Source organism: Apium graveolens, chromosome 5, assembly GCF_009905375.1.
Source record: "Apium graveolens cultivar Ventura chromosome 5, ASM990537v1, whole genome shotgun sequence".
In the NCBI taxonomy this organism is placed as follows: Eukaryota; Viridiplantae; Streptophyta; class Magnoliopsida; order Apiales; family Apiaceae; genus Apium; species Apium graveolens.
The window spans coordinates 291,740,776-291,760,433 of record NC_133651.1 but is presented as its reverse complement, the minus strand read 5'-3'; the positions used below and the strand labels follow the sequence as shown (position 1 = coordinate 291,760,433).

General features: G+C 31.9%; 1 protein-coding gene across 1 annotated transcript; it reads left to right on the top strand.

Annotated features, from left to right (window-relative positions):
* Positions 1-403: 403 nt before the first annotated feature.
* LOC141661027 (uncharacterized) lies at positions 404-19,440 on the top strand. The gene is made up of 16 exons (XM_074468007.1): positions 404-445; positions 6,767-8,102; positions 8,255-8,380; positions 8,639-8,796; positions 8,943-9,153; positions 9,281-9,518; positions 9,609-9,759; positions 9,839-10,146; positions 13,543-13,553; positions 15,016-16,244; positions 16,427-16,458; positions 16,740-16,857; positions 17,983-18,193; positions 18,284-18,521; positions 18,604-18,754; positions 18,836-19,440. The coding sequence occupies exons 1-16, from the start codon at positions 404-406 to the stop codon at positions 19,142-19,144; spliced, it is 4,869 nt and encodes a 1,622-aa protein (XP_074324108.1). The 3' UTR covers positions 19,145-19,440.
* The last annotated feature ends 218 nt before the right edge of the window (positions 19,441-19,658 follow it).

Genomic DNA, 19,658 nt, shown 5'->3' with positions numbered 1-19,658 from the left:
TAGCTAGGCCCCTGAGTATGACATGTAATAATGTCAGAATATGAATTATTTTAATTTTGATCCACACTCTAGGAGAATATAAATAACAAAAATAATGAAACGCAAATAATAAAATAATCAATCTGTAAATATTAGATAAGATATTAAAAAAATAAGTAATATAACAATATTTGTGCCATAGTACCATAAAAATAAGTAATGGAATTGAGATAGAAAGATAGAGTAGCTAGGTGTCCCCAAATTTTTCCTTAATTTTTTTTCAAAATGAGTAACATGACAATTGAATATTTTAATTTGTTTACTCCTGAGGTCCTCTAAACATTTAGAAAAATTATTGAACTTTTCTTGGGGCACTCTACAATTTTCCATTAAGATTTGTGTTAAACCAAAATATAAGTCAATGATGGCAGAGAATTCAAAAACTGCCATTGAATCTGTTAAAGAAGTAAGAAACTATGACTCCAACAAAATCCCTTGTGGAATATGGACCATAAGAAATTGTCATGGACACTTCTTTCTCAAGAATCAGTAAAAACAAATGAGTTGGTCAATAATTATTGGTGAAAGTATGTGTTTATATGGACCACTTACCTTTATTATTATAGCCTACCTTCAAACTTATATTAGGACAATGACAGGGAAGAAACCAGGCACCTAGTTGTACCAAACTTCCTTTTGCATGACATTGGTTATTTAAATATATGTAATGTTACTAGTAGAATTAGTCTAAACATACAGATGCTTTTGCAATTCAATGGATGTAAGTGTTGTTGGACAAACTTAGTATTTTAGACTAAGTTATGAATCATTTTGAGACTCTATATGAGTGAGACACATTATGTGTTAGTGGTGTGTATTTATTGGAACGTATTCTCCTCTTCGAGGGGATTCCAACGCATATTTACACGCTCAAAATGAGTAAAAGGTGAATGAGAACTGATGTTCCAAAGTTTTACCTTTTAATATAAAAAGTGGTTTTGTACCACATCGAGAGTAGCACAAACCTATTCCTTAGTTTTTCTTATAAATACCATGTACCACATCGAAAAGAAAAACAAGTCCTTTCAAGCCTTTCTTTATAAATAGAGTCTTAGGGCACCAGTTTTATTAAGTCGAGGAAATAAGAGTCATCTCTTTCATTCTCGGTCTCTTCAGTCTTAATTTTTTCCAATATTCCGGTGATAGTTCTCGGGCTCAGTTCAAGTTCGCTGAGAGTATATTCGATCTATTGATTATACTAGTATCTCGTTTTATCCTGGGAAGCAGGTCGCTAAACACGGATGGTGCGGGGCGAAACTGCTTTAAGGAGACAGTTTTCTGGACTCGAGATTAAATCCAATCTCTGTTTGTTTTCTCAAACCCTTCTCCTAATTTAATTGTTAATTCTCATATACTTATGTGATTTAAGAATTAACAATGTTCTTGTGAATTAGTTATATATTCAATATATATATATATATATCAATGTCTTTATCGTACAAGATTGATAACAATCTTAAAGCAGTTTTCTTCAATTTTCATACTTTATTGTGAGTAGACGCAAAAGTCAATTTGATTGTTTAAATTGGATTTATTTATGGGTATATGAGTGACCATTATTTGCCTCATTAATTAAATTAAATTTAGTGCGTTAATTTCTTTGATCACTTGTTGTCATGTGCTTGAAATTAATATAAATTTGATTTTAAGTGGTGCTTTGTTTAAGCATAACAGGTACGAGGCAAAAGTAAGCACAAAGTTGTTGGATAATTGGTTTCTTATAAGGATATTGATGCTTTAATGGTTATTGATTTATGATCAACTTATATTCAAGTGGACATATTTGGTGACATCTCTCTCGGGTTGATCATTATAAATTGGTAGAGTAAACCCAAATTTATAATTTGTCCATGTTTTTGCTATTAATGGATAGCTTATTATGTTTTGTTTAATTAACATGGTGATTGATAATATATATGAGCTAGAGTTTCTTAATTCTGAATTGATTTCGGAATTATTAGTATACTGATACAAGAATCATATATGCTATAGTTTACATGCGTGTTTGCAAGTTCATAACATGATATTGCTATGTAATTAAATGATATGGCTACATAAATGTGACCCTTCATGATGGAACTTGATTATTTGGTGATTAATTTTTAATCATTGTTGAGTGATGATAAAGCATCAATTATTATTGTTTAATCTTTAATAATGGAGTTATATCACAAACTTGTAATACTGGATAAATAGAGTCCTTACCGCGTATCAATTTAATTGGAGAAAATACATTACAAGCATAGGTTGGTGACAATAAACGTGATGCAAACTATGTAGTTCTAAACATCTTATTTTAATAGATTTATTTGTTAACAAAATGCTTTTAGTCTATATGGAGGCTTAGGAAAGCTATTAAAGGAGGCATAAGTTGTTTTATTATGTAACGTGTCTCGTTAGTTAACATTAGTTTGACTGGAAAAATTTGTTCTAGTATTTTCACTTATGCTGCACTGGATATAATGCAATAATATGTTTGTTGTTAAACAATGTGACGAGTTGTGCAGCTGAAGTGAACCAGATTTACAATGCTCAGGATTCTCCACATTAAAAAAACCTAATGGGCCTGGAGTACAGGTTATGGGTCGGCACATAAATTATATTTTTCTGGTTGGATTTTTCCTCCAATTAAATAGTAATTTCACGTGTTGGTGTCGGTCTGCTGCGGCAGTGACACACGAGCCTATTATAGTGATCCATGTGATACTTAATACGGCGAATATTGATATCAGTATTTATGCTGAACTTCGGAGAGAATCCGAAAAGTTGTTAACCCTAACGCATCAGTTGCTCAAGGATCACTGAATGTGGGTTTATTGAAGATTTATGTTCTTCCTTGGGCCTTTTCTGGTTGTACCAGTAGGTGAGCCAGAATTGTAGGTTCGTGTGAACCATGTAAATATTTTCGAGAAATTCGGTAATTGAATTTTTAATGATAAGAACCACAGGAAGTTCTTTAAACATGATATTAAAATCTTATAGGTTTTAATGAATGACGTAAAACCTGCTCAGATGAGAGGTAGTGACACGATACGTGTTTACTGTCTGGTTTGATAGTAAAACATTTATCACTCGTACTCGTAGTCGAGTCAATATTGAAGCTAAATAGAGAGATGTGTGCTCTATAAACTCAAGGGTAAATCCAACTTAATATAGATAATTAAGATGGTAGTGAATAAATTTAATGATGAATAATCACCGGGCAAATTCTGTTTGCAACGTGAATATTCATGAGGTCGTTGCACCTTACTCGCATTAAATAAATGGAGTAGATTCATGCTTGAGTTGCGCTCTGAGAGAGATGCAAAACGATTGTGATCAGCTCAGACTATCACTGAATTTGAGGATACTAGTTACGAAGGGCTAATCGTTCCTTAAACATGATACCACAGAAGGAAATAATTAAATTTCCTATTAGTTTTGGAATGTTTGCTGACATTCTGTAAAATATTAAAATTGTGGGGGTATCTAGAATAGAAAATTATTGAATTTTCTATGAATAGTGGAATGTAATGAAACATTCTTGAAAATAATTGAAATGTGGGGGTATCTCGAAACTTTATACCAATACCTCTGTTGGTAGCATGAGATCCAAAATCAATTGAGATATTTTGGATGTATATATAGACAATGGTTAAGTCTAATAATATCCGATATATGAATCTAATTTTTGAGATTCGTAAGAATACTATTACAGAGTTTAGGAATGCTTGTGCAATAAGCTAGTAGATCCTAGTAGATCTGTAATTAAAAGTCATCTAAATGAACTTACGAGTTATTGGATGAATGTGAGGATGAACCTGCAGAGAGCAAAAGACTTGGATAATTGCTAGTCCCGAATGTCTTGATAATTTGCTTGAAGGTGAACTCGTAAATTTAATAGAAGCAATGCGCTTCTCGTATAATTCCTTGATAAGTGAATATATCAAGAGAAAATTTGACTATTACTAAGAGTCAATAAATCAAGATTTAGCACGTGTACTAGAAAATGGATTGTGTATGTTCTCTCTATGTCCTTTGTGGGGGAAAGGATGTTAAGAAAGAGAGAGAGTGGTTCTGTTTGACAGAATCTTGTTTAAATATATATATATATATATATATATATATATATATATATATATATATAGATCTTCTTACAAGATAGAAGCATTATGACCCAAATGAATTTTCAAATTGGGAAAATATATGTGGGTCTGAAGGAAGTATAAGGTCAGATTGATAATAAAATATTACAGTCAAAAGTGATGACCTTATATAATTTATGAAATATTCTCGAGTTTCGAGAATAAGATTCATTAAGATGATACTAAAATTATCGTATTGTGAAATTTAAAAATGCATCAATGAACATTGAGATGGTCTTTCTAAATAGATATTTGGAGAAATATCTATTTACGTGAACCTGAGGGTTGCTCTAGATAAAGCAAGAGTAGAAAATCTATATTTTCGGTGATCATGTTGAGGGAAACAACATTGACACGAAATAATGGCATATTAAATTTGATATTGCTATGATAAGCAATGGCTTCAAATAAATGACATGGTTGCCATTTTGAGGACGCTCAAAATTGGTTGCTATGTGAATAAGGATTGCCAGTTTAAGGACGCTTAAACTCGGTAATGATGCAAACTGAAATTGCTGGTTTTTGGGATGCTAAAAGCTGGTAATATTAATAACAAGTGAAGCCTTAAGTAATAACTAGCAAAGTTATTTCATAAATGTGAAATATGTCAATATGAGATGTCAAACCGATTCAAAATCATAGAATTGACAAGTGTGCATGTGTTATTTACACATGATATGCAAGTCATAATTGATTGCATGTGAGTGCTCTGATCATTACGAGAAGTAATGACAAGAGGATCATCTCTGAAAATCTTGATAAGATTGAAAAGTTTTGATTTGAAGATTGCATGTGAGCTTGGACTGCAATATGAAAGATATCTAATTGTACTATGTGAATATAGTATGTAAATTGGATATTTGACTTTAAGACCTTAAAAGTCATTCGAGAATGCATTCCACACTTAGCATCCGTCTCATGGAAATCCTAAACGTAGCTCGATTCATGATGGAATACGAGTCTGGTGCATAAAATAAATGCAGTTAAAAGGCTGAATAGCCACTTTGTAAGGATATTCCTAAATGACAAGGAAAATGTATCTTCAATATGCATATATCGTGTAATCAATATGCAAATTGGAAGATCACATTATTGTGTATGAAATGGTATATCTCACATCTATGATGAGGACATAATACCATTAAACAACTATTCTCAACGAGAATTATCATGATTGACTATGTAAAGTCAAATGATAATGTTTGGATCCACTAACCAGATGGTTAAACTGAGCGAATCTGTTTAAGCCAAGGGAACTAGTTAGACAGAGAGATAGTTGTCAAATCATCGAGAGGAATGAGCCTTGCCTATTGCTTAACGGCGTCATGGTGGACACCCAACCTTGCTGACTGGAGATCCCAAGAACTTGGTTCAATGGGACAACTAAATCATGATGACCAAATCACTGTGGGGGTAACCCCTGGCCTATTTCTATGATGATGAAACAGTGAGACCCGTAAGGTACGAGGTTAAACTTTATGCTTTTAATGATCTTTGACGAATACAAGGATTTCAAGTTTGAATAAATAATATTCGGTTGAGTAAACGCGGGTTACTCTATAAGATAAAGATCACCTATGTAAGAGAGAAGTATGGCCGCTTCAAAGGAGAATTGCGAGGCACAATTCTTTAGAAACTCTTGCAGAACCAGGACGATGTTCCAGGGCCAAAATGGACATAATCATGAGAACTGAATGAGTCAGGAAAGATATAGTGATGAGTATGTCATCGTTTACACAAACGGTCGAACAGTTCAAAGACATCGCGTCATACTGTCTACCAGTAAAGTCGATATACTTATTCGAGCGAAGGTTCAAGGAGCATTCTCTACCTATCGTATGCTATATCTGACCGCCGAAACTATCACCAAGTCAAGCTCCGCGTCTGTCTGTCTATGTGGTGCGTGCTGCTGGACCATCAATCTCATTTGTGGGGGATTGTTGGACAAACTTAGTATTTTAGACTAAGTTATGAATCATTTTGAGACTCTATATGAGTGAGACACATTATGTGTTAGTGGTGTGTATTTATTGGAACGTATTCTCCTCTTCGAGGGGATTCCAACGCATATTTACACGCTCAAAATGAGTAAAAGGTGAATGAGAACTGATGTTCCAAAGTTTTACCTTTTAATATAAAAAGTGGTTTTGTACCACATCGAGAGTAGCACAAACCTATTCCTTAGTTTTTCTTATAAATACCATGTACCACATCGAAAAGAAAAACAAGTCCTTTCAAGCCTTTCTTTATAAATAGAGTCTTAGGGCACCAGTTTTATTAAGTCGAGGAAATAAGAGTCATCTCTTTCATTCTCGGTCTCTTCAGTCTTAATTTTTTCCAATATTCCGGTGATAGTTCTCGGGCTCAGTTCAAGTTCGCTGAGAGTATATTCGATCTATTGATTATACTAGTATCTCGTTTTATCCTGGGAAGCAGGTCGCTAAACACGGATGGTGCGGGGCGAAACTGCTTTAAGGAGACAGTTTTCTGGACTCGAGATTAAATCCAATCTCTGTTTGTTTTCTCAAACCCTTCTCCTAATTTAATTGTTAATTCTCATATACTTATGTGATTTAAGAATTAACAATGTTCTTGTGAATTAGTTATATATTCAATATATATATATATATCAATGTCTTTATCGTACAAGATTGATAACAAGTGTAACTACCATCTTTCTGTTGTTGTGCTTGTGCTCCACTTTATCATCAACCTTGATTAACTCCGTCGCAGTAGACACCATTAGAGCACAGCAAACCATTAGGGATGGTGAGACCATCACATCAGCCGGTGGCGAATTCCAGCTTGGATTTTTTAGCCCGGGAAGATCAACTAATCGATATTTGGGTATCTGGTACAAGAAAATATCCAACGGGACGGTTGTATGGGTTGCTAACCGAGATACTCCTATTGATAACGCCTCAGGCCAGGTACGGGTCAATGACAAAGGAATTACATTGCAATCAGATGATGGGGTCATTTGGTCAACAAATACATCTATATCTTTAAAGAATCCTGTTGCACAGCTATTAGATTCGGGGAATTTGGTTGTAAGAGATGAAGATCATAAGATCAAAAATGTAGAAAATATAGCTTGGCAGAGTTTTGATCATCCAGGAGATAATTTTTTACCAGGCATGAAGATTGGAATGAATTTGGTAACCGGCCAAAATATCTACTACACGTCATGGAAAAGTGTTGACGATCCTTCCACGGGGATTTTCAGTGACGGAATTGATCTTAATGGTTTTCCGCAGTTCTTTCGGTCAAAAGGTTCTGCCAAGTGGGCCCGAACTGGGCCGTGGAATGGTCGTCAGTTCAGTGGTTCTCCCCTGACTCATCCAAATGGAATGTTTGCAGAGAAATTTGTTTTTAATGATAAGGAGATCTATTATAAGTTTGATTCCAGTAACAGAACTTCTGCAGATATAAGGCTCACATTGACTCCAAATGGAGACATAAAGAATCTTGTATGGAATTATCAAAATCAAATTTGGATGGTTTATTTTACCCAAACGGTCAGTGACTGTGATCTTTATGCATCTTGTGGTGCTTATGGTATTTGTAACATTAACAGCTCTCCAAGATGTGGATGTTTGAGAGGATTTGTTCCTAAATTTCCAGAAAAGTGGAAAGCAGTAGATTGGTCTAGTGGATGTAGTCGTAAAACAAAACTTGACTGCACGACTGAAACAGGATTTATGAAATATTCCCGTGTGAAGTTGCCAGACACACGCCATTCATGGTATGACATGAAAATTAATCTTAAAGAATGTAAAAGATTGTGTCTGAAGAATTGCAATTGTACAGCATATGCGAACGCAGACGTAAGAAGTGGAGGAAGTGGATGCATCCTATGGTTCAATGAGCTCTCTGACATGGTAGGCTACACAGATGATGGACAAGATATTTATATAAAAATGCCAGCATCTGAGTTAGGTAACACTACTTTCACTCATCTTAAACTCTCTTATTTATGTAAAAATGCTAGTATATCTATGGTTAAACCTACAATTATACGTGAACAAAAAAAACACAACTTTAACTCTTCATAAAACTATTGTTTTGGACCTTCATTTGTTGCGATGCAGTTGATATCGGGAGATCCAGAGCAATGAGGCATCTACTAATCATTTTGATTGTCCTAGTACCGGTCGTAGTACTTGCTCTAATGCGCCTGTTCATATCAAGGAAGCGAAAGCTGCAGAAGGGAGACGGTACATTATCAATGACAAAATAATTCTCATGTAATAAAAAGACAACATATTTGGAAAAAGAGAAGGTTACAGTGTCAGGATATACAGAGCCTACCTTCATGTTCTTTGAGATAAAACAAAATATTGCTAGTAGTGGCCTGATGTCCTGACTACTGAGTCCTGATCTACAAATGACAAATCACCGGTCCGAATACAGTTTAAGCATTTGAATACTTATTACTATGCATCGTTGTGTTAATTTTACTTTCAAAATTTTAGGTAACTTGAAATTCAGTTTAGAAGGTGTTTCCTTAAACAAAATTGAAAGTGAAGACTGGGAGTTGCCATTAGTAGACTTCAAAAGAATAGTGAAAGCCACAGACAACTTCTCCCTGGACAATAAGCTTGGAGAGGGCGGGTTTGGACCTGTCTACAAGGTGATGTCAACGTATGCAAAATTAGTAGGATGCTTAGTGCTTATTGATAATATTCACTTAAATCTAAAACATTTTCTCACTGTACAGTATCGAAAAAATACTGGGATGCAAAATATTGATTGAAGGTATTCACTGAGCATTTTCAGGGCATGTTAAATGAGGGACAGGAGATAGCTGTGAAAAGGCTATCGGAGAATTCTGGACAAGGACCAGATGAGTTCATGAATGAAGTTTCTTTTGTCGCAAAGCTTCAGCACAGAAATCTTGTCACGCTTCTCGGTTGCTGCATAGAGAAAGGAGAACGAATTTTGATATATGAATACATGGCTAATAAAAGTTTAGATTCGTTTATTTTTGGTTCGTCCTGATCTGATTTTTTTTTCTTTTTATATAGGATATATATAGAGTAATAGTTTTTACTTAGATTGGTCATGAATTTCTTCATATAATGACAACTATGATTTACTTGATGACAAACTTTTAGATGAAGAAATCAGGAACTCAATGGACTGGCCGAAAAGATACAAAATTATTATTGGTATCGCTAGGGGACTTCTATATCTTCATCAAGATTCAAAACTAAGAATTATTCATAGAGATATCAAAGCTAGTAATGTTTTACTTGATCATGAGATGAATTCAAAGATTTCAGACTTTGGGATGGCAAGATGTTTCAAAGGAAGTCAAACAGAAGAATATACATCAAGAATTGTTGGTACTTAGTAAGATGTTCTATCTTCTATGACTCTGCAACACATTACACCTTTTATGCATGACTAATAATTGATGTTATTTCATTTATTCTCATGCAGTGGTTACATGCCTCCTGAGTATGCTATTGACGGACAGTTCTCTGTCAAGTCTGATGTATACAGTTTTGGTGTTCTACTCATAGAGATAGTTAGCGGAAAGAAAAACAGATTATTCAGTCATCCTGATCACAGCTCAAACTTACTTGGGCATGTAAGTAATCATGATTTAACTAGAACACTTTTATGCCATTGGTTTAGCTACTGCTATGAAATGAACAATTGATTTTTAGGCATGGAAGAGTTACAATGAAGACAAGCTTTTAGAACTTATCGACGAGGTCATCTTGGAGTCCAGTAACCAGGTGGAAGTGTTTCGAGTTATTCAAATTGGACTGCTTTGCGTTCAAGAAGATCCGACTGAAAGGCCAGTTATGTCCCAAGTAATTTCAATGTTGAGCAGCGACACGAAGCTGCATCATCCTAAGAAACCTGGTTTCTTCACGGAGAGAAGATTGCAAGACACAGATCCCTTGCCGAGAAACCACAAATTTTCATCAGGAAACAAGTTAACTATTAGCTCTGTCCGACCTCGAAAATAGTGTAAGTGTTCTGGGAACCTTGATAAAAATGGTTTCTCTCGTGATAATATAAAACAAGAGGCATGAGATTGAGAGACCGAACAAATTGAATGTTTGAAACCAAAAGAGGAGTCGTCAACTCAACCCAGTTCATGAGATAAACTATTGACATGTTAATTTGTAGAAGAAAACTTTAACCATTTCGTTTCAGCATGGATAGTTCCTTTTGCTGAGTTTTTAGTAAATACTACTGAATATGGCCATTTTCCATTTTCACTAGTGACTAACCACTTAGAGTTTAACAAGAATGATTATAACAAATATTCATGACAGTTTTATTTGTTAGCACTGAAAGGATAAGAGGTCATGTAACCATCAATGACTATACGAGAACCGGAAGCATTATGCAATCATGTTTCGTTCAAACGGAGCAAATTGATTGTTGGAATTAGGACCGCTTGTTGTGTGTAAATTATATAAAGTTATTTTTCTGTACAAACACTTGGCATAATTTACACATAACCAGTAGCTGCATAAGGTCCTAATTCTGACATGGTATCAAAGCTTTAAGCTCCTGATCTCCTCTTCTTTTGTTGCCAAAATTAAGTATATAGATTACAGAGTATACCTCATGTTGAGCCATTAGTGACCATTTTACATCAATATGCGCTCCCTTGACTATTTTACATCAACATACCAAGCAGCTATTTTTAGGCTTTAGCGCACAGGGTTACATCATGGCTTACACATTGAATATTAATTACTAGCCTACTAAATTGACTACTAACCCAGCTAGCTTACTTATTCTTCTACCATGTATTGTCCATATAAATCCAGAGTAGTTTGACAAATTAACTCTAGCACACCATATAGCAGTGCTGTGTGAAACAACATATATCTCTTGTTTCCAGAGAGTTTTGAATTATCATCCAAAGTCTTTTACGTTATCTATAATTTCAATGACTCGTTTAGTGGCTCTAATTATTGGTAATGTGAAGGGTTTGAATTGTAACACCCCCTCAGCCCCCTAATTTGCATTTCAAGCTTTTTTAATGTTAATATACTTGCTTCTACTGTGGGATTTTGGATTTTTCGCCGGAGAAATAACTGATTTATTATTCACTTAAATTTTAACAGGACCTTGGCAAGATTTAGGTCGCTCAATATGTATAGGTTAGCCACTTAGTCTGACAAAGCTAAGCTAAGATAGTTAATCCTCGGACGAGATTGGGTCTTATCACCAAAGTCTGTCTCCTGTAATTGAGTTTAATAGTATTTAGGCGGGGATATTACACATCTAATAATATAGTAATATTTAATAATGAGGTATTGTCTATTTATTGCACGACATGATTATTAATTTGTTTTTTGAAATATTTATTCTTTATTTAACTAATTTTTAATAAGATAATTTTATTTCCTAAATATAAATTTTATGTTTTTTATGAATAATCTATTTTTCAAAAAATTGTACTATTTATAGTTATATATTTAGTTATTATTGTATTCTTATATTTGACATTGATAACATAAATATAACATATATGTTATAATTTATTTTATTTATTTCATTGTTTGATTTTTTTTAACATTATAAATTTGTAAATAAAATATTTTAATCATATCATATAATATGTCTGTGTAATTATTTTTTATTTTTATATATTTTTTCTTAATGTGAAATTTGATCAAAAATTAGAAAATTGTTTGGATTTGTAACTTACGGCGTTTATAATAATATTTTATAATTTGTCGGTTTTAGTAATGATTTTGAAAAAAATGCTTTACACTTAATTGTCATAGTACTTTTAAAAATATTTTATTAAATTTCTATTTCAATTTTCGATTGTAATAATTTTATTATTATTATTTTTATATTTTTTCCTAATTTTTATGTTTTATAGAATTCATGTGCTATAAATTTTTTAAAAGACAAGCTGTAATTTTTCCTTGAATTTTATAAGATTAATGTGATCTAAATTTTAAAGACAAATTTATACATTCCATTTTTTTTAAAAATGATCTAATTTAAACCGATTAATAAATACCTTGTTAATTCTTACTTATATTTATTTTTATTAAGATAGTTGTTGCTTGTATTATATGTAAAATATTTTTAATATAATTTTGTATCATTTAAAAATATGTAATTATAGTTTAATTTCTTAATTAATTATGTATTGTGTTTGTTATACAGATTATTAAGTATTATTTTCGAATATTAGAATAGATGAAATACATATAATATATAATATATTTTATTAGACTTGTATTTTAACTTTAAATTGTAATAATAATTATAATAATAATTATTATTATTATATTTCTTCTGCTTTTTTATGTTTTATTGGATTGATGTACTCTAAATTTTTTAAAGGACAATCGGTTAGAGTTTGCATCTTGTCGTGTTTGTGACAATATTTAATTATTTTTCGGTTCAAGTGATGACTTTGTAAAAAAATACTTTACATTTATTTTAAATTAAAATATTTTTTATCACTATTATTATGTTTCTTCCTATTTATTATATTTTATAAAATTATGTAGTCTAAGTTTTTTAAAAGACAATCTGTAATTTTCCCCTTTTACAAAATAAAACAAAACGCGTGTAATATTTATATCTAAATATAATCTAAATCCGTTTCTTATTTTATATGATAAAAAATGAAATTATCTTTTTTACAATTTTTTTTATTCAAACTTATTCATTCCAATTGTTTTAAATAAATGATCGACTTTAACCTCGTTAACAAATAATTTCTTAATTCTTTACTTACATTTATTTTTGTTAAAATAATTGTTAATTGTATTATATATAATATTTTTAATATTATTTGATATCATCTAAGAATGTGTAATTATAGTTTAATTTTTTAATTAATTACTTATCGTGTTTGTTATATACATTATTAAGTATTATAATGAAATATTATAATAAATTAAATAAATATAGTATATAATGTATTTTATTAAATTTGCATTCAATTTGAAATTATAATAGTTTTATTATTATTAATATTATTATTATTATATTTATTCCATGTTTTTATGTTTTATTGGATTAATGTACTCTAAATTTTTTAAAACAAATAAAATACATGTAATAATTATACTTAAATATAATCTAAATGTGTTTCTTATTTTCTAAGATAAAATTAAAATTATCTATTCGAAATATTTTAAATCAAACTTACATATTTCAATTTTTTATAAAAAAAATGATTCTACTTTAACTTGATTAAGAGATGATTTCTTAATTGTTATATTTATTTTTATTAAGATAATTGTTGCTTGTATTAGATATTTATATATAATATAATACTTTTATTATTATTATTTTACGTTATTTAAGTATATATAGTTATAGTTCAATTTGTTAATTAGTTATCTATTTTGTTTGTTATACAAATTATTAGCTATTATAATAGTATATTAGAATAAATGAAAAAACCCACTCATTTAAGAATATGTAATTATAGTTTAATTTCTTAATTAATTAGTTATCATGTTTGTTATACAAATTATTAAGTATTATAATGGAATATCATAATAAATTTAATAAATATAGTATGTAATGTATTTATTAAATTTACATTAAATTTGAAATTATAATAGTTTTATTATTATTATTATTATTATTATTATTATTATTATATTTCTTCCTCGTTTTTATGTTTTATTGGATTGATGTACTCTAAATTTTTTAAAATAAATAAAACACACGTACTATTTATACTTAAATATAATCTAAATATGTTTCTTAATTTATAAGATAAAAATAAAATTATCTTTTCGAAAATATTTTAAATCAAACTAACATATTTCAATTTTTTATAAAAAAATGATTGTACTTTAACTTGATTAACAGATGATTTCTTAATTGTTACTTATATTTATTTTCATTTATTAAGATAATTGTTGCTTGTATTATATATTTATATATAATATAATATTTTTATTATTATTTTATATCATTTAAAAATATATATTTATAATTCAGTTTGTTAATTAGTTATCTATTTTGTTTGTTATACAAATTATTATCTATTATAATGGTATATTAGAATAAATGAAAAATCCACCCTTATTGTACCTACACTTTAGCACGACACGTTTAACCCACCACTTGTGACGAACCAACCTTACCACCAAAACTCCCTTACTCCAATTATATATAAGTAGCATAAATCCCCTCCATGCATGGTTCCTATTAATATTTTAAATTTTTATTTATCCAGTTATATTATATTTTTAAAATATTTATATAAATATATAATGATTATAAATTTATAATAAAAATAATAGAATAACATATGATCGTAATTTAGTAGAATAAATAGAGTATTTCTAGTAGTTTAACAATTTAGTAGTTTAGCAGATATATAACACTATTATTTATATCTTTTAATAATATGATAAGTTGTATTCGTAGTTTAAGTAGGATAAGTATCCTATATTTAGTAGTATTTTAATAATTTAGTAGTTTATTAGATATATAACACTATTTATCTATTTTTGTAATAATCAAAATTAGAGAATTATCGTTGAACCAAACCGTTGAACCAAATTATCTCTATTTCGGCTATTATAGTATATAAGTATAGTATAGATATAGATATATATAATATAATATAATTACTTTATTATGTACTGAATTATTTACAAAAAAATTATTTTAAAATACTTCGTATGTTACCTCCATGGAAAAATTTGTACACATCTGGTCAGTGGTGGTCTGGCACTGTTATTCAAGTCAACCCTCTGTTATTCAAGAACCTACAATAACTACAACCAGTTTACCAGCAAGTCCTGAGCAAAAACAATGGATGTTGCTCCTACCATTATTCTGTTCTCCTTCATTTTTTCATCTATCTTGATAAATACCATAGAACAAGACACCATTAGACCAAATCAGACGATCAGGGATGGACGTCAGACTATTATTGATGGTGATACCATAACATCAGCTGGCGGAGAATTCCAACTTGGTTTTTTCAGCCCCGGTAGGTCTACAAAAAGATATCTAGGTATCTGGTACAAGAAAAAATCTAACGGGACAGTTGCATGGGTTGCAAACAGGGATGCTCCTATTATGAATACCTTAGGTGTCGTGCGGGTCGATATCAAGGGAATTACTTTGCAAACGGTTGATGGTATTATATGGTCGACGAATACAACTACTTCTCTTAAAAATCCTGTTGCACAATTATTAGATTCAGGGAATCTGGTTTTAAGAGATGATCATAATATCGACAATCAAGAAGATTATATTTGGCAGAGTTTCGATTATCCTGGAGATAATTTGCTACCTGGCATGAAGCTTGGATTAGACATGGAAACAGGCATAGACAGGTACACTACATCATGGAAAAGTGACGATGATCCATCCACAGGGAGTTTTACTTATCAAATTGATCCTCACGGTTTCCCGCAAATTTTTCTGTTCAAAGGTTCTGTAAAATGGTCCAGGATTGGACCGTGGAATGGTCTAAGGTTTAGTGGCTCTTCCAGGACTAATCCAAATGGTCTGTACACAGAAAATTTTGTTTTGACTGAGACAGAAATCTATTATATGCTTGGCACCCTTAATAGTACTGCTGATATAAGATTCACATTGACTCCAACAGGAGAAAGAAGGATTCTTGTATGGAATTATGAAACTCAAATTTGGATGGTAAATTTTACCCAAATTGTCAACTACTGTGATCTTTATGGAATTTGTGGTCCTTATGGCATTTGTAACATTAACAGCTCACTACGATGTAAGTGTCTAAGAGGATTCGTACCTAAGTTTCAGAAGAAGTGGGAAGCATCAGATTGGTCTGGTGGATGTGTTCGTGAAAGTAAACTATACTGTGGGCTGAATGAAGGTTTTGTGAAATACTCAGGCGTGAAATTGCCAGACACACAGCTTTCGTGGTATAACCTGAAAATGAACCTTACAGAGTGTGAAAGGCTGTGCCTCAGGAATTGCTCCTGTACAGCCTTCTCGAGTGCAGGTATAAGAGGTTTCGGAAGTGGATGCATCGCATGGTTCGGTGATCTAACTGATTCTGTAAGCTACAATGAACATGGACAAGATATATATGTAAAGATGCCAGCGCCTGCATTAGGTATAGTATTAAGATTTATTTATATATTAAGAGTCTTAACTTTTCATTTTTAATGAATAATAGAAAGGCGATCTCAACAATTATTTATTTTTGGCATTGCAGCGGATAGCTGGCTCTCCAGAACAAAAAAACATATATGGTTTCCTGCAGTACTGGTAATAATAGTACTTGGTCTAATATCCCATAGTGTATCAAGGAAGAGAAATCAAAAGGGAGAAGGTAAATTATTAATAGTAGTTGTACTAGTACTTGCTCTAATACTTTGAACAAGATAAGGTAATGGTGCAATGATATCAGAGCTCTACCTTCATACTCTTTCGAACTCCTAACATATATTAATATTTGTGAAGTGAAAGGTAATACTTGCCGATGTAGATAGTGATATCTGAATAATTACAGACTACAATTTCAAAACATATTCATGTGCATCACTGTGATAATTCCACTTCAAACATGGCAGAACACTTGAGATTAATTTCATAAGGTATTGCTCTGAACAGAATAGAGAGCGAAGATGTGGAGTTGCCATTAGTTGATTTCAAAAGAGTTGTAGATGCCACAAATAACTTCTCCCTGGACAACAAGCTTGGAGAGGGTGGATATGGACCTGTCTACAAGGTGATTACACTAATGCACAATGTTAAGTTACACACCCTCTTACAACCTTGAGGTGCTAGGAAGATGGATTAATAGGATCAAATCATATCTCTGTCTTACTCAAAAGCTCATTTGGGTCGAATAATGGACTCGGTGTTAGAAAGAGGGATTAAGAGGATCATTTTATATTTAACATTCCGTCTCATTCAGAAGCTCATTTTGGATCGAATACTGGCATTGAGGCTATCTCCAATAGGGATTGCTAACGTTGACATAGCATGACACTCTTGGTTATCCGCCTTTCGGAGTTGGGATATTGCCAAGAGGTTTTCAATCAAGCTTGCAAAAAGTTTGCAGCTTTCCAAACTAGTTAAATCTCATATGATTGTCTAAAAGTATAAATAGCTTTACCCACTTTTATATTGTCCCATCTTATTATCTTATTATATCAACTCTAAATTTACTTAGGGACCTCAATAACAGTTTTGGTGAATGCCAATTATTGGAGTAAAATTTGTATAGTACCGTAAGTGATAGGTTGACAACCTCTACTCAGAGATGCGTTTTTTTCCTTTCAAAAGACCTCATCTAATCATCTTTAAAACAATATTAAACTTAGAGTCCGCAAGTACCATTTAGAATTACAAGTTCTTCAAAATTGAGGTTTTAGGTGGAGGGTTCAAGGACAAGTTTAATGATGAGGACTTGTTTGATCTAATTTAAGTTTCTCTAGCTGTTGCAATCTTGGAACAGGTCATGTTTGAGTCTGTTAGTTCAGTTTCAAGCCTAGTTTGGCTTCAAGCCTTTGCTTTAGGTTCTTGAGTTAGTAGTCTGGTTTGTGTGTGTTGGAGTCTTTTATGTTCTGTTAGTTTGTTAGGCCCTTGGTGCAGCAAGGGCTTCAATGTTTTCAGTTTGTTTTCCAGGGTTGTATCATTCTAAACTCCTGCTATAATTGGAGGTTATCAAAAAAATCGAGATCACTAATTTATAACGGTAATGAGATATTGAAGGTCTATGATGCAAGACCGATCAGTTTTAAATATATAGTAGAATATAAAGGTATTGAAATATGAAATGAAAAACTGTTGAGTACATAGTACACAATGTGAAAGAATCATATTGACAATATTCAGTGATTACTTTCAGGGCATGTTCAGTGATGGACAAGAGATAGCTGTGAAAAGACTTTCAAAGAACTCTGGTCAAGGACTAAACGAATTCATGAATGAAGTTTCATGTATTGCTAAACTTCAGCATAGGAATCTAGTGACACTTCTAGGTTGCTGCACAGAGAAAGGAGAAAGGATTTTGATCTACGAATATATGGCAAATAAAAGTTTAGATTCGTTCATTTTTGGTACGTCCAGACCTGAAAATATTTTCAAGTATCACAGTATCTTTTATGCTAATGAAGACAGGTATGATTAAATTGATGACATATTAATAGATGAGGAAATACGAAACTCAATGGACTGGTCAAGAAGGTACAACATAATAAATGGAATTGCTAGGGGACTTCTATATCTTCATGAAGATTCAAAGCTAAGAATTATTCATAGAGATCTGAAAGCTAGTAATATTTTACTAGATAATGAGATGAATCCAAAGATTTCAGATTTTGGCATGGCAAGATGTTTCAAAGGAAGTCAAACAGAAGCAAATACATCAAGAATTGTTGGGACATAGTAAGAAGTTCTACCATCCTGCAACTTACTGCTTCCTTTCTTTTCCGATTGAGAAGTAATAATTCTATTTGATCTGCTGCAGTGGTTACATGTCCCCTGAGTATGCTATTGATGGACAGTTCTCAGTTAAATCCGATGTTTATAGCTTTGGTGTTTTACTCATAGAGATAGTGAGCGGAATGAGAAATAGATTATTCAGTCATGCAGATCACAGCTTAAACCTACTTGGACATGTAAGTAAGCATAAATTCTCGGTATAATGCTTTTATTCTATAGTTTAAGCTAGTACTGACAAATTAATAACTAACTTATAGGCATGGAAGAATTATAATGAAGACAAGCTTGTAGAAGTAATAGATGAGTTGATCTTGGAGTCGAGTAACCAGATGGAAGCGTTTAGAGTTATCCAAATCGGACTTCTGTGCGTTCAAGAAGATCCAGTAGACAGGCCACTTATGTCCGAAGTGGTTTTAATGTTGAGCAGTAACATGAAACTGCCTCATCCTAAGAAACCTGGTTTCTTCATGGAGAGAAGATTGCACGAAACAGAACGCTTACTGAGCAATCCCAGTTTTTCATCTGGCAACCAGTTGACTATTACCTCTATCCTACCTCGAGAATAGTCTGGGTCATGAGATTAAGAAACTGAGCAAACTAAATCTCAATGGTTGAAGCAGTACAAGCAGTTTTGAAGCTCATCTCATAAACAAGCCTGTTTCTTATGCCCTGTGGAGTGAAGGACACATGTAGCTATATAAATAAATTTCTTGGGCATAACTTTACAACAAAGTAGATTTTACAGATCAAAAAATCTGCAAAAAGAATTTACATATCAAACCGCATTTAGCATCGTTTGTGTCTCCTTCTGTTTCTGGTAAGGCTGGCAAGTTACTATTCTATTCCAAGTTAAATTATGTACATGATAAATCCCATCTCCTTTTTCAAGTCAGAGATGGGATTCTATTCGAAATTTAATCTTTTTTTTTTGCCAAAATATTATGCATTTATCAAAAAGACTTAATCCAGTTTGACAAATCCCAAAACTGGTGATACGATCAGGTTGACAAACAAATAAATGAGCTAAATGAATAGCCGTTTTGTTTTCAGATCGCTTAACATGCAGAAGATAAATATTCT

Bases quoted from the DNA above. Each gene is read 5' to 3' on its own strand.
- LOC141661027 (XM_074468007.1), top strand. From the start codon at position 404: ATGGCAGAGAATTCAAAAACTGCCATTGAATCTGTTAAAGAA. The intron at 8,797-8,942 runs GTGATGTCAACG...GAGCATTTTCAG, and splicing joins GGTTTGGACCTGTCTACAAG to GGCATGTTAAATGAGGGACA. The intron at 18,194-18,283 runs GTACGTCCAGAC...ACATATTAATAG, and splicing joins TTTAGATTCGTTCATTTTTG to ATGAGGAAATACGAAACTCA.